This window comes from Arvicanthis niloticus, chromosome 1 (genome assembly GCF_011762505.2).
Source record: "Arvicanthis niloticus isolate mArvNil1 chromosome 1, mArvNil1.pat.X, whole genome shotgun sequence".
NCBI lineage: Eukaryota > Metazoa > Chordata > Mammalia > Rodentia > Muridae > Arvicanthis > Arvicanthis niloticus.
The window spans coordinates 139,233,347-139,249,337 of NC_047658.1; the positions used below are offsets into that span (position 1 = coordinate 139,233,347).

The window sequence follows — 15,991 nt, forward strand, 5'->3', positions numbered from 1 at the left end:
TCCCATAGATCACAAATATAAAAGATTAAATTAATAACTTGCAAACGTAAAACTGAGGAGGGGAAAAGTCGTGTGGAGAGAATGCTACTTGAATTTGGTGGTTTTAAGAAAATATTCTATGAGAATGTAAAATTTGCTCTGGTATTTGGATTCAGTCAATACAGTCAGACCCTAAACAAGGTAATTCAAAGAAAAGAAAGCAACAAACTGAAATACAAAATTTCTAAAATTAAAACAAAATTGATGTTTGATATGTTTGAAAGATAGGAAGAAAAATCCAGAAGGAGAAAAACAAAGAAATGGTTAAAGGCAGGACAGGTGGAGAACATCGTCGCTGCCGAAGAATCTGAACCCATTTATGTAAAGAACTGGAACTGGAGGATAATTTCAAATGACTTTATGAATTTTAAAGCATTGTTATGGCTGTTGGGTAGACAGCCAACTACAGTAGAGCAGGGCCTGAAAGACAGAAACCTTGTCAAAGGCTGAGGCACATTCTAGATTTAGACAAGGAATGACAGGGACTAATGAGTAATCACAAGTGAAAGGATAAAAAGGGTTAAGAACTAGACATCCTGGGGAAGCCAGAAAAGAGGAACACGATGACTCGATATCACATTCAGAATTTAGGCAAAATAGCATGTGATTTGATTCCTAGTATCTGTGAGAGTGAGTATGCCATTGGGAAAGAGAGACTAGGGAAAAACAAGAAGCATGTGAAGTGTTCTATTTGAAGTCTTTGACCTTAAAGATGCACATTAGATGTCCCAGGCAAGTATGTGTGTATGAGAGTTGGAGCAGGAGAAGGCCCACAGTTACAGCATTTCTGCAGCATGAGACCACAGGAGGGCATAACTGATGATATATAATCAATAATCTGTTTCTATAAGACTGTCTTCTAAAAACAACATCAGGAATAAAACCTGCCTTAAATCCTTTCTTAAAGAAACCCTGGACCATCTAGGAGGGTGAGGAACAACTGTGCAACAGCTAAATCTTTGGGTCAGCCAAGCTTTACTTAAAGGCCAGCGAGTACTTGCTTCTTGGTGACTCAATTTCATTTGCTTAGGGTTTACTTTATTTTTAATTATGTGTGTATTTGTGTATGAATATGTATATGTGTGCATGAGTGTGCATTTGTCTGTGTGCATATACATGTGTGCCTGCATAATCCAGAAGAGGGCACCTCATCTTCTGTGACAGGATGTAATAGGTGGTTTTGAGCTGCCCTGCATGGATGCTGGGAACCAAATTGTGTCATTTGCTAGAGTGGTACATGCTTCAACTACTGACCCATCTTTCAAGCCCCAACTTTCATCTATAAAGTGGAGATTATATCCATGTCCCCTTATCTTGATTGTACAGATAAGTCTAAGAGTTTTGAAAACATAATGTGTTATTTAGGACATAGTAGCCAACAGACGATAAAAGTTACCACAGTTCAACTCCAAGATACAGTTTCCACGTTTATTTCTTTTCTGTAATGCTATAGAGTTGAAGATAGTTGTTCATTTCTTCCTAGGATTATGAGGATGCTTTGTGATGCAATGTACTTTCTTATAAGAAGTAGGAAAATACTAGGGAGGAGGCCACTCTGTCATCAAATTCAAGACTTCAGTAATTTTAAATTACTATCTTCAACTCTATAGCTACATGAAGAATGACTGGGTATGGCAACCTTTACTGCCTAAGCTGGTCAGTTCCAGTGTTGGGTTCTATAACAGTTTGAGAGAAAGCACAAATAGGCCTCCTCTCTCACACAAGCCTCTATGGAACCAAAAGAAATCTCTGTGGTGTGCAGAAAACTAGATTCCCAATCAGGAGACCTGGGGACATTTTTTCCCCTTTGGTAAAACCTTTGACTTCTTAGAACATCACTTTTACCCTTGTACTTGAACATATCACACAGTGATGCAATAAATATCATTCAAAAATAATCCACACTGTTTGGAATTTGGAAGGGCTTTGCAAAACTGTCATTTAACTTGCTTTATTTTAAAAAATCACTTTATTATAATGCAATCACAAATAAAAACATACAGGGGGCTGGAGAGATAGTTGAGTGGTTAAGAACACATGAAGCTCTTGCAGAGGACCTGGGTTCAGTTCCCATCATCCACATGGAGAATAATAACTGTCTGTAACTCCAATCCCAGGGACTCTGACCTCATCTAAGTTCTCTCAGACATCGGGCACAGGCACCGTACACATACACACATGTAGGTACTCATACATACTCATAAAATGAAATAAATAAATATTTTTTTAAAATAAAGTGTAAAATTATACCATTTTAAGAAGCATTCACCTAGATTAAGGTAGTCACGCCAACCAAGCATATATTCTAGTTATATGGTTTCAGGAATGAGAGGATTCCGCATTTCTCGGACTTCTCTGAAATATTGACATCTTATCAGTAAAGACAATCTTAAGGATGCGTTTGATTTGAAACATATGCGGAATTGACTAGGCAGGAGACTGACAGCTAGTTGTATCTACTCAACCCATGGTTACACAATGGGGCCTGCCAATGCTATTGAAAACAGAGAAGATACAAATTAAATACCACCATGCTACAGAGTGAGTGTTCACTGACAGTCTCCTCCATGAATCTCAGTGTTTTCTATAAAACAGATAAAACCACTTCTTTCTCACAGGGTGTCATATAAATAATAAGTATAAGGTACTTAAATCCCTGGGCGCGAAGGATTGGGTGCTCTGTAAATTGACTGGCAGTTGTGGGGGTGACTAGTGGGGAGGGCAGAGAAAGGGGAGAAATACAGTAATTTGGAAAGAGAAAGTATCCAAGAATAGTCAAACCTCCATTTGGAAGCCAAAAGCAAGGTAAAGGCACAGAGAAGCTTTACAAATTAAGGAGTTGGATAAATTCGACATAAACCAGTCAAGAAAAGACCACAATGCTGTCTTCACGACTTCCACTCTGCTGTGGTCCATCTGCCAGAGAGAGGAATCTTTCCTACCAGAAAGGAACAATAAGCTTTACTCTGCTGTCAACCACCATTTCTCAAGGGATGGATGAAGCTATTACCCAGAAAAGACCTGCAGTTATCACATCATCTTCCTCCCCATCAAATATTCACTGAGCATCCTCTAAATGCCTGGCTTCTGGAGACATTAAAGTCATGTCCTCAGCTTGTGAGAAAGTGTATTTTATCTCCAGGCAATTCTGGGAAAGGATATTGACCAGCCATACACATTTAGAAATTCTAGACTCTCTCCTGCTGGCAGATAATACCAGACACAGCCAACTAACCATCAACAAAACAAAACAAAACAGATAACCTCTAAATCAGTGAGAGAGTTATTTGTGCTTTCTTAAGTAAAATTTAAAACTCACATAACTAGGGGCTAGAGATCCGACTCATTTGACAGGGTGCTTGCCTAGCATGCACAAAGCCCGGGTTTTAATCCAGGAATCTCATAAACCAGTATGGTGACATACAATTGCAATCTCAACACTTGGGGGTGGCAAAAGAATTAGGAGTTCAAGGTCATAGCTGGCTATATAGTGAATTTGGAACCAGCTTGGAGATACATGAGCTCCTAGCTAAATAAAGTTGACTAAAATAAACAAACGAAACAAGAAACCAACAAGAAAATCACCTTATCCGTCTCCACCCTCCCCAAGAAACCACATTCTCTGGGGAGTGTCCCACGAGTGAGAAGGGCTTGTGAATTCTCATTCCTGCCCTCAGTACTTTGGCAAACATAAGCAATGACCAGGGAGCAGCCAGGTCAGAACACATGCCCCACAACCAAGAGCCACTAGTTCCAAGAAGATCAGACTGGCCTTCCACTTGCCTAGAGAAGACCTTTTACTAGTGACAAACAAGAAGTTTTTAGTAAGGACACCTCACTGTTTTCATTTATAAAATGAATGCATTATTTCTAAAAATCCAGCCTAACACATAACACATAGAAAATATCAAAAGGCAAAAATGGTACAAAAGTTAAAACTATCCATCCGCAACCCTGGTACCTAAAATATGGTGTTGACCTTTGGTTGTCTTTCAAGATTTCAGCTAGAAGCGACACCAGCCACTCTTAAGACGTGTTTAGAAAGGAGAAGGCATTTTTGGAAGACCTGACAATTGCCTATTGGTAGAAAGCGGTCAAGAACCAGGGTGGTGGCCTGGAGAGATGGCTTGGGAGTTAAGGGCACTTGCTGCTCTTGCACACGATCTGAATTTGGTTGCCAGCAGCTACATGATGGTTTATGACTGTCTAAAACTGCGTCCCAGGGGATTCAAAGCCCTCTTCTTCATACATGCGTGCGATACACATACATACAAGTGGGCAAAACACTCACACACATAAGAATAGGAAAGTGTTTTAGAAAGAACTAAGGATGACATACTATGGTACACAATGGGTCAATGTTCAGGTACAAGAAGATGTCATCTCAGTGAAGCTGCCTCAGAGTATTATAGTGCAGTGTAGTGCAGTGCAGTGTGAGACACTGCTCCTTTCTAGTTTGGATGATATTTTAACTGATAGTGACCATCTTCATACCTATGGCTTGGGCCTCACCTCTGTCTGCTAGGGTCTATTCCAGAGGGGCACTATGTTTAGACACCTAAAACTTGCCAATCATCTGTACCAATGTAGGCATCCTTCCTCTTACTAATAGGCAGCTCTGCAAAGTAGAATAAACAGAGGTCCCAGGGCCAGTTGCACCTCTTAAAATCAATAAGGCCTTACCCAAATCTTGGAATCTCAAGTTCATTGTCTATAAAATAGAAATAACACCTAGTTTGCTCATCTTTCAGGCTTTTTTTTTTGTTTGCATGGGACAAATAATATTAAAAAAAAATATGTATTAGACAAGAAACTACTTCTATTTTATTTATTTTGTATGTGTCATGTACACCATGAGTGTGGTGGTCAAAGGACAACTTGTGGGAATTCGTTCTAGCCTACCACCATGTGAGTCCAGAGATAGAACACAGATCATCACACTTACAAACCCTCACCATTACCCACTGAGCCATATTGCTTGCTGGTTGTAATTTTGGGATGGGGGCTGCATTTTTAACGGTAATCATATCAGAACAGCTCCTCGACTTGGCAGTAATGCACATGCATCATGAGGAGTAGGAAACCCCAATAGCACAGGGTGAGTCGGTGAAGTGAGGAGCAGGGCCCAGTATAGATGACTTGGCGTTGGGACATCAGGATGTAGAGAAAATGGATGTCACGTGGTGAATCTACATTCAGTCTAAGGAGACCAGGTACCAATCAGCTTCTCATCTAGTTTTCTTTCTTAAAAAGTTTGGAGGTCAAAACTACATAAATATAGGTCAGTGGCAGAATCTGTGTAGCACACGCAATGGTCCTGGTACCACAAAAGAAAAGGGGGGGCAGGAGGAGTGTCAGTCTATATTGAAACATTTTTCCTCTAAAGAAACCATATTGTCTTTGAAAGTGTTATACACTTGCGACCTCTGCCACTGCCCTCGGTCACACAGTGATTCTCACCTATGAAAACTACTTTCCCCTGGGTTTAGGAACGGCCGTCTCCTGGGAGTCTGTGCCAGTGTAGACAACTGCCGATTGTTTGTAGGAGGAATCCCCAAAACCAAAAAGAGAGAAGAAATCTTATCAGAGATGAAAAAGGTCACAGAAGGAGTCGTTGATGTCATTGTCTACCCAAGCGCCGCGGATAAAACCAAAAACCGAGGATTTGCCTTTGTAGAATACGAGAGTCACCGCGCAGCCGCCATGGCGAGGCGGAGGCTGCTTCCAGGTAAGCCTGGTTCCCAAACAGGGACTCCAAACCCACAGCAGACCCTTGCATGCGCTTCCCTGTTGCTTTTAAGCTCTTCATCTTGTTTATTTCTCTCACGGATGATTAGGTTCCATAAAGTTTTTATAGATGTTTTGGAAAGTTATACATCATCAGGAGAACTTTGATCGATAGCAATCCTACAGAGAATCCTCGGTGAAGAAACTTTTTAAGATTAAACAACTCCATCACAGATATAGTTGCATGTAGATTAAGTTCACAGGCTAGATAGAATTAGGCAGTGTTACCTTTCACATTCCAGACATACACCATCCCAAGGATAACTGACAGACATGCTTTCAAAGTGTTTCTTAGTTTCCAATCATTTATAATTGGAGATAAGAAACATGAACATTCTTCCTGGACACCTCTATTTAGGCACTCCAGACACAAATCATCAATTCTTGAGTTTAACAGCTCGCCAACACTCCCTGGGTCAGAACAATGCAGGCGAATATGCAAAGATTTTTGGCTTGCTGTAAAATATTCCCTAAAACTTAGCACAGTCGGATGCTAAAGTAAATTCATATTAATGGAAGAAACTCTCTAGACTAGTGGTTCTCAACCTTCATAATATTGAGACTCTTTAATACAGGTCTTCTTGTTGTGGTGACCGCAACCATAAAATTATTTCATTACTACTTCATAACTGTAGTTTTGTTACTGCTACCACTCATTATATAAATATCTACTCTGAAGGATACTCTGACATGTGACCCACAGCTTGAGAACCAGTGATCTACAGTAGCTACACACGAGGGTCCACTCTTATAAAAATTATGAGAGATGGGGGCAGGTGGAAGAGGACAAAACTCTGAATTTATTTTGACTTTATACAGTCTTTCTTGACTGCACTTTTTATTTTTAATGGAGCTGTTGATTGAACAGAGGGTCTTAAGCTACCTAGGCCAACATTCTGTCACTCAGCTATGTCCTAGCTCTGCGTATGTTCTTTGTAAGTTAGCATATAAGGCATTGGGTATCACTGGGACATTTTCAGAGTGTTTTAGTGGATTCCCTTTCCCCACATCTTCACTTCTTCACCTCATCTGATTCCCAGACCATCATAAGCCATTGGTAGGCTTTCAGAATTGAAAGCAAGTCATCTAGAGGGGCAGCTCTGATGCTCCTAACAGCTAAGTGGTCTCTCCAGCCCCTGTTATTGTTTCTATATGATTTGGAATAGAGGTCTGATTCCTACATGTGGATTAGGATACGTATTTACCCAGCAATTTTTGGAATATTATTTAGCACTGCCTAACTCCAAACTTGAGCTCCTGCGCCTCTGCATCACAAGTACCACTATGCCCAATGGCGCCTAGCGCTTTTTATTAAAGAAACTACACTTTCTGTTTGTATGCTCTTGGCACCTTCTGTTAAAGACCATGACTGATTTTTAAGAAATAAAAGGATAAATATTTGCTTTCCCCATGTAATAATTACACCAATGAATCCTTCCCAACACCAATAATTTCTGATTTTGTTCTGTCCAGTTCTGTGCTACCTACAAGATTCAGCTTGCCTCCAAACATTGAATTTTTAAAAAATAAAAAAATAAAAAAAAACAGATCTTTCCATAAAATGTGGAAACTGAGTTGATTTCTCACCCTTATCCCACCTCTTCAACATGGAGTTCCTGCATTGCCTGTATTCAGACTGAGAATGTGGAAGGAACACAGTTGGTCTGAGCCCTGGATCAACTATGAGAGACTGAGAACAAAGAGTGTTTGGCCCCATCCACCCTAGCTCCTTTGTGTATGTCTCAGTGGTGGTGTCTGGCTAACAGAAGACGCATCCCAATTACAGCGGATGCTGTCCACGTGACCTCTTAATGCTTCGTGGAGTCAGACTCTGTGTCTGAGCACTAAATCTGCTCTTTCTCCCCTTTTATTATCTCACCTTAAAAACTACCTCCCCCCCTTGTAAAAGCTGTCCTGAGAGTCAAATGCGCCCGCCGCTTCCTCACTCCTCCATTTCAAACCACATCCTGCTTCTCTACACATTCACTCATTATGATAAGCCACTAGTCAACACTGAAGACTCTTCTATCCGACTCTTGCTTTATTTGAATGTCTTAAAAATCAATAATAATCTTTTTTAGTGGTCTTGGTCATTTAGGGCCTTAACGGTCAGTTCAATTTAAAAGACCATCAGCGTGAGCTGAGATGATGTCGTGAATTCTAAATAATTCATCACTCTTCTGATCATTGTCAACAGGAAGAATTCAGTTGTGGGGACATCCTATTGCAGTAGACTGGGCAGAGCCAGAGGTTGAAGTTGATGAAGACACAATGTCTTCTGTGAAAATCCTGTATGTAAGGAACCTTATGCTGTCTACCTCGGAAGAGATGATTGAAAAGGAATTTAACAGTATTAAACCAGGTGAGACACATGTGCCATTATTCCTTCAAAATGTGCTTTAAAAACACTTATGCTGGAGGCCATTACCCACAACATTAAAGAAAACAGCTTTTATTTAGCTTCTTCTCCTAATCGGTTGTGTACTGTTCAGGTATTTTGCCATTTTTGTATCCAAAGAGACATGTGGTCCTACAGCACTTTAGGAATATTGTGGTTTTTATTTATCTGGCAGTTATTTAATGAATACACATACCTCTGCTAAACTGGATTCTTTAAGTTTTTCTCCTTCTAATTATCTCTACTGTCCGTAGACCCTCAGACTAAGAACAAAGTAAATATTTACTGTTGATGATTCCTGGCTCTTACTGGAGGTCTAACCTCTAACGCAGGTTTCCCAACCTCTTTGCTACTGACGTTTCGGAGCAAGTCATCCTTAGTAGATTTCAGGGTATTAAACAACATGCAAGGTCCACGCCTACCCCATCTCAGCTATAGCAACCTGCCCCAGGTGACAACCACAAGGATCTCCTGACATTTCCCATTCATATGTCTGGGAATGTCTTCAGTCACACTAGCCTGTGTCTATCACAGAAACATCTTCCCCATAACTGAGAATTTCTTGGGCTTCTGGAAATTTCTATAGGATGCTAACAAGCATGGGCCATGATGCTGTCGTATTAAGCCTACTGACAGTATTCACACTCTCAGATTGCCTGTTTCCAACTCTACGTGGATATGATGTTACATGTATACTAGGATGGTAAGCGTATAATTTTCCCTACATATAATTAGCAGGATTTTTTTTTTACCTTTTAGAGATTTCTCAAACACTTATCTTCCTTCAACTTCAAGAACTCTGCCTTCCCTGACATTCAGTATCATGGTGTGGTTACATACCAACAGCTGTGAACCCATAGTTACTACAGAAACTGAGAAAAAAAATCCTCTAGAATTAGAGTGGGCGTGTTCACATCGCATGCCATTTATCATCACAACCCCCAATCCTGGAGGTTCCTTCATGGTGTCTCTTATTTCCTACAATGAGAAAAACAGAGCCCCATGTAGTTAAATCGCCACACAGCTAGCAGCTGGCAGACCCCAGATTATTAACCTTCTGAAGCCTCACACCAGTCCCCATTCCTTTCACACATTCATCCATGCAGCTGCCACACACTGGGGGAGGAATTAACAGATGTGAGCTGTGTGTGGAAGGAATTTATAGAGAAGTCACAGCTAAGTCATCCTGCTCTTGGAATGCAGAGCAACGTCCTAAGAGAAGTCATTCATGGATAAGTGATGAACCTCAATTCGGCTGTCTACGCTGGGAACTAGTATATATGTGTCTATGTTTCATCCACTCCAGGTTGGGTTTTATTTTTCCTAGAGTGAATAATACTTTCGCTTACAGTTAAAATGGTCCTTTCGTTTGGAAAGAAGTTAGAATGAGAAACTGTCGAAAGACTGACTTTTTTTTTTTTTTAGAGTGAATGATTATCATTCCAGTCTGCACATTTAAGACAGTTATGCCTAGACTCTAGTGCCCTAGGAGCTGTAAGAAAATAATGAATGCCAACTTGTTCCTTCTTGCCTCTTGCTCTCTCTTCCTTCACCTCCTCCCATGTCCACCTCTGCATAGTATTATATTATCTTTATTTTCGGCCTAAAATATTTCCAGCAATTCTGGGGCATGTCTTACACCAGGGGCACAATGCTTGGGGCTCTATCATGATATGTGTGATGTGTAAAAGAATATGAGCCACTAGCTGATATTTTTCCTATGGAGAGAGGGAAAAAAAAGTCCACAAATTTCTTCCCCAGTGCAATGACATAATGTATCTAAACTGTATTGGAAATTTTGTGGAAAGAGAACAATAACATCAATTTTTTTCTTTTTAAAGATTTTGGTTTCAGAGAAACCTCATTATTCATTGAAAATCTGACTTTGTATATCATTTGAACCCTGACTGACCTAGGAAAATACTGCATCAATACTCTGGACAACAAATAACCATCGTCACAGAAACCTCCAGCCATTGGTGTCTTGTTCCCATGAAGTCTAGAGTATCTGTTGTAGTGCTTAGTATGGTATTCTATAAAAATCTGCAACCTTAAACAGTTCAACAGTAGCAGAATCACCTGAAGGGCTGCTAAAAGATTGCTTACTCCATCTGGTTGAGTCCACAAATTTGTATTTCTTAAGTTCCAGTGCAGCTAATATTACTGAGTAAAGAACTGCACTTTAACTGTGTTTTTCTAATTCCTGTGTTAGGATCACAGATCTAGCTCTTCTTTGCTGATAGACAACCCATGAATGATGATAGCAAGCGCTGGGAAGCAATCTACTAAAGCATATGGCCATTGCTAGTCTACAGAAGCCGGTCAACCCTGAACATAACCCTGAATGCAGTGACTCTTATTTGGTCTCTAAGTAGGTTTAAACCAGGGTGGTATTTAGATGGAAGAAATCCAGGTTGTATTTTTCAAACCCCTCCTAATTTACTTTCTATCCTCAGATTTTCAAAAATGAGGCTTCCCATAACCAGAGTCTGAATATTGCTGCTCAAATAAAAAGCATAATGACTTTAATATTAGCAAGAATTCCAGAACACCCAAATCCATTATCACATAAATGCTACATGAATAACATGACTTATGGGGCATATGGAAATTGATTGAACCAAATACGTTGGTTCTGTGTGTTTATTGAGAGACTAGCTCTTGTAGCCTTGATACTAAGGAAGGGCTAAGTAAAGATTATATTTTGTGCAGCTAAAGCAAACATCACCACCCCCCCGGAAAAATATAGATCAGAGCAGAGTGGAGGGAAAGAATGGAGGCCGTCCTGGATGACTCCTGGTTCTCATTGACCAAGATAAGCTGTGGGATGGAGCCCTTCTTAGCATTCCATTCAACAATGAAGGACTAAGGAGACTGACAGTTAATTATATGCCCCATGCCTCATGGGCTCATGTGCCTTTATTTCATTTTCTCAGTCTGGCCAGATAATTTCACTCTATATAATTATTGTCATGAGACACTGAGGCCTTTTTATGATACTTAAGATACTAAAGCTAAAGAGAACTACTGCAATCATTTAAAATTATCCTTAGATTACATGTCTCCCATTGTTCTGAAGGGAGGTAATTCGTAGTCATTGGACCATGCGGTAGAGTATGGGCTCTCAGTGCTTTTGTGACCCTGAATCAGAGAGAGCATCTGAACTCTGATGGGGAAAGGACTTTCTTCTCTTCCTTTTCTTCCTGAGAATGGTGTTACATCATGTTGACTCTGAGAACTACATGTTAAATGAAGAAAACCTAGCCTTTCAAAACAATACCAGCTGAAAGGTAACCAGCATGCCCAACTGTCAAGTTTCCACTTAACCATCAACTAAAGAAAATATTTGTTTAGAATTCTGAGTGGGCAGCAGTGTGCTTAAAAGATAACATTAAGAATCTTTGTACGGCTAATTTTTTTAACATGTTATCATCAATATGTACAATGGTCTTTCTACATAAAAATAGGGTAGGTTGCTTTCTGGATGTTTTCACACAATAAACTAAACTAACTTGGCTCATCTTTATAAAAAACATGCCAATTAAAATGATTCATCCATGAGGCTGGAAAGCTTACACTGTTCTCGTGGAAAACCCCAATTCTGTTGCTACCATCTGTGTCAGCTGGCTCACAAATGCCTGTAACTTGAATTCCACGGGATCTGACACCATCTCCTGGCCTCCACAGGCCCCTGCACTCACATACACACATATGCATGTAACTAAAAATAGAATGAATATCTAAACTATTTTCACTTTCCCCAACACTTTTCTCCATTCCTGAAGTAACTGTACTTAGCAGTTTGATATCCAGCTTTCCAGGCATCTCTAGATAGAGGTATACTTGACTTTGTGTGTATTTATATGTGGATTGAGATATTTAAAACAGATATTTATATCTTATCCCATTACAAATTTTAGAAACAGACAATAGGGTTTCGATCCTTCCACGTGAGTACATGTAATACTACCCGAATCTCTTTAAAGACTCAATGGAGTTTGTAAAAATGTGCCAAATTTAATCATTTCTGAGAAAATGGGTCTCACTTTATTTTGCTATTTCTACAGTGGTGTAACTGGTAGCTTTACATGTGCATAGGCAGAAACTCTTGGTTATAAAGGAACAAGTTAGAATTAGTAAATATGTAATTTTTCCAATCTTTCAAATACCACAGGCAGAAATTATTTTAGATTTCAGATGGTCTTTCAGAAGCAACATTTTTTTAACTTAAAAAATATTAATTAAGGGCATAGGACATATGATTCCAGACCTTAACTGTGTGCTGTGTGAATTATAAACACACCTTTGTTAGAATCATAGCTTCCTTGTATTTAGATAAAAGTAAAATAAAATAAATTAAACAGAAATTAGGACACCACATTGCTAAAATCTCCCCTAATTCCTGACTTCTTTTATAGACAATAAAATAGTGTATTCTCAGCAGAGTGAGTGTAGCGTTTCTGATGGTAGTAAGTTAAGTCTTTCCCACAGGCTTCTAAGGTGTCAAGAATCACACTCCATTGACATCATGATCACCAGTAAATGACCTTGTGAAAAGCCTTTAAACATTTTGCTTCTGTCATCTTGGGACTAAGGAAGATAGTACTGAGCTGTGAAGGATGTGTCACAGATACCACATCACATTCTTGTGACATTGTCTATCCATGTGCTCTGAGTTCCCTTCTCTTCCCAGCAGACTTAGATGAATATTCCACCACGACACAGGATCAGGCACTCTATGGAGCCACACTAACCAAGATTAGGAGGTGGGAGGGTAGATAGAGCAGCTAATACTCCTGGGGTGAAATCTGACCAATGGGAATAGGCTGGGAAATTGTGACTTCTCTCATGCCCATGGATCATTACACTGTATTGTTTCTTCTCCACAACAGAGACTGGGGAAAGATTTCAGCAGCCAGTGGATATACCCACCTCTCCTCTCCAAGGCTGCCTGCAGTAGTTCCCTGTTCACCCCCTTGCTCTAGCTGCAACTACATTTTCTTACTTCTATACCTTGCTTTGAACCCTCAAGATACAATAGTATATTGAAGTAAATGAACTAAATATATATGCATAAGATGACCAATATCAAGTCAGTTTAATAACATGTTACGTTACCTTGTATAGGATATTATCTTTTATATTTCTTACTTTTTATATTTTATATCTCCTTACTAAGATGTTATTCTTACCTTTAAATTTCCTATAATCTAGGAATTAGAAACATAGTTCACAACTACTTATAATAAATCAGATTATAAGCATTTTATGGCAAGTAAAAGCTTATATTGACTATACAGAATCCTAAGCCTAGACACACAAAGGAGTCTCATAGATACTTACACCCTTGGAAGCTAGTCACATCACTGTCTAAAGTTTGCTAATGGTGTTGCTGCCATTATATTGACAGGTGCTGTGGAGCGGGTGAAGAAGATCCGAGACTATGCTTTTGTGCACTTCAGTAACAGAGAAGATGCAGTTGAAGCCATGAAGGCTTTGAATGGCAAGGTAATTTCCATAAGAGAGAAGAAAATGCATACAGATTCTACCCAAGCTTGGTGTGGGCATGCTTTACCATAGAGTAATCTCTGAAGTCCATCTTAGCCCAGCTCTCTTTTCCCATCACTAACACAGAAGCCGTAGTCCTTTGGGGATATACAATACAGAAATGGTAGAAAAGATATAGAGAACAAAGAAATGGCTAGGTAGCTAATTCTAACACTTCTTTCTTTTAATGACTTGAACAAGTTGCTGGCCTCAAATTTTTGTGTGAAGAAGGGATTAAAGTTTTTCCAGATGCTTCCCCAGTCCTTGCTAGTGTTCTGGTGCTGTGAAGAGGCAACATGACCAAGGCAACTCTTATAAAATGAACCATTTAATTGGGGTCTTGTTTACAGTTTCAGAGGTGAGTCACTATCATCATGACAGAAAACATGCAGTGTCAGGCAGAGTAGCTGACAGCTTCACACCCTGGTCTGCAGGCATCAGGCAGAGAGAGACACTTGGCCTGGTGTGGGCTTTTGAAACCTCAAAGCCCCAGGAACACACCTATTCCAACAAGGCCACACCTCCTAATCCTTCCAAACAGGTCACCAACTAGGAACTAAACATGCAAACACATGAGCCTACGGGGAACATTCTCATTCAAAGCACAATATCCCCTAAGTTCCAATTATTTCTAAGTATTGCACTTTATAATGCAGTAATTTAAGGAACATTAGCCAGAAAAATGTCAACATAGCTGTTATTCTGATCTCAGTATTTCATCTTCCCAACAGGGGCGCTTAGAATGCCTCTCCTTGCCAAGAGCAGAATCTAGGGGAAATTCAATTTGTGTACTTCTACCGTTCATTTGTCTTCAGAAATTTATATAGTATTTTCACCAAGCAAACACTAAAACCCTTCTATGGGCCATTGATCTGTTAGTCGTGTCCAGGATGCAAATCAAAGTAAAGATACTTGTCAAGGAGTTGAGAGTCTAGAGAACTATGTCAGGGCCACAAATACCTCTGCAAAGTAGTCAGCTCAGTGTTATTAGGAGATATTTAAAAGTAAGTTTAAATGAAGAAGTGGCTCATCAATGTTCAGAAAACCATCATGGATGAGAAGTTACTGTGCAAAAGAGCCTATGAACTTTCAAAGGGTATTGCCAGGAGAACTTGTCTTAATGGCAGAATTTGAAATATCAGGAGAAAATCTGAGAACAGCAAATTGGGTCAGAGCACAATGCACAGGAGACTGCTGTGCTCACTGAGTCTTCTATCAGTTCAGGTTCCAGTAGAGGATGGGTAGAAAGAAATTCACTCCACAGATGTGAGAAAAGGGGATTCAAAAATACAGTGTAAGATGCCAGAGCTCATAGATTTCTGGCAATAAAGATACAAGAGAAGGAGCTGAAGAATTAGTAGAAAAACAAAATGAGACCAAGCTGTGGAGAGCAGGCCCCTTGGAAAGGAACACTGATCAAGAATCATACCCTAAGGCTGCTGGGTCTTTGGTCAAAGAATACAGTGGATCTGAGGAGACAACTCAGAAAGGAAGCCAGGAAAACACACCCTAAATTCACTATAGTCTCATCCCTATCCTCATATCCAAGGTTCCTTGTTGACCAAACTCAGTGACAAAGTAGAGGACCCAGGAGTCTGAAGAGGAACTTACATAGAATAATCACCAGAACAGACCACAGACTGGACATTGGTGGGAACTGGATCTGAAGGACAGAGAAATGCTTCCCAACACAGATTCCTCCAGACATGGGGAAGCCTGGGGCATGTGAAACCACAGAGACCTTCAACATACTTAAGTCTTACAAATCAATTGATATTTAAATGTATCCTATGACCAAAATATTATTTCTTCATTGATTACTGAGTTAGTATCATTAAGATGATACTACTTCAAAAACAATGTTTAAGGTAGCTTTCTCTTGATAAACACACCTGATGTACATGGTATCTACTGAGAAAGACCAGCAATCATAAACCCAGCGCTAAATAATACGCTGGAATAATTCCAGTGGGAAAGTGTTCAAGTTTATTCCCATTTTTTAAGGAAGAAATGCGTTATTTTGGCTTAAAGTTTAAGAAGAGATAGTCCATCATGGTGAGGGAGAGACACTCCAATTCTTTCCTGACTTACTGACAGAAAGAGTGGTATTCACTGTAACAGTCTCTATGCCAAGACTGAATGTAGTTCAAGTGGCCATATTATATTGGGATATTTTAATAAGCACATTCTGAATGTTATGAATCTACAGAAAAATATTAG

At 39.7% G+C, this 15,991-nt stretch overlaps 1 protein-coding gene across 3 annotated transcripts in view; it reads left to right on the plus strand.

The window, feature by feature from the left end:
- The window catches only part of A1cf (APOBEC1 complementation factor), a 74,780-nt gene that overhangs the window by 42,369 nt on the left and 16,420 nt on the right, over positions 1-15,991 (plus strand). For all 3 annotated transcript variants that reach the window (XM_034509123.2, XM_034509131.2, XM_076919061.1), the window contains 3 exons: positions 5,529-5,767; positions 8,024-8,188; positions 13,635-13,732. In XM_034509123.2, coding sequence (XP_034365014.1) covers positions 5,529-5,767; positions 8,024-8,188; positions 13,635-13,732 — 502 coding nt within the window. The remainder of the gene's footprint in view (positions 1-5,528; positions 5,768-8,023; positions 8,189-13,634; positions 13,733-15,991) is intronic.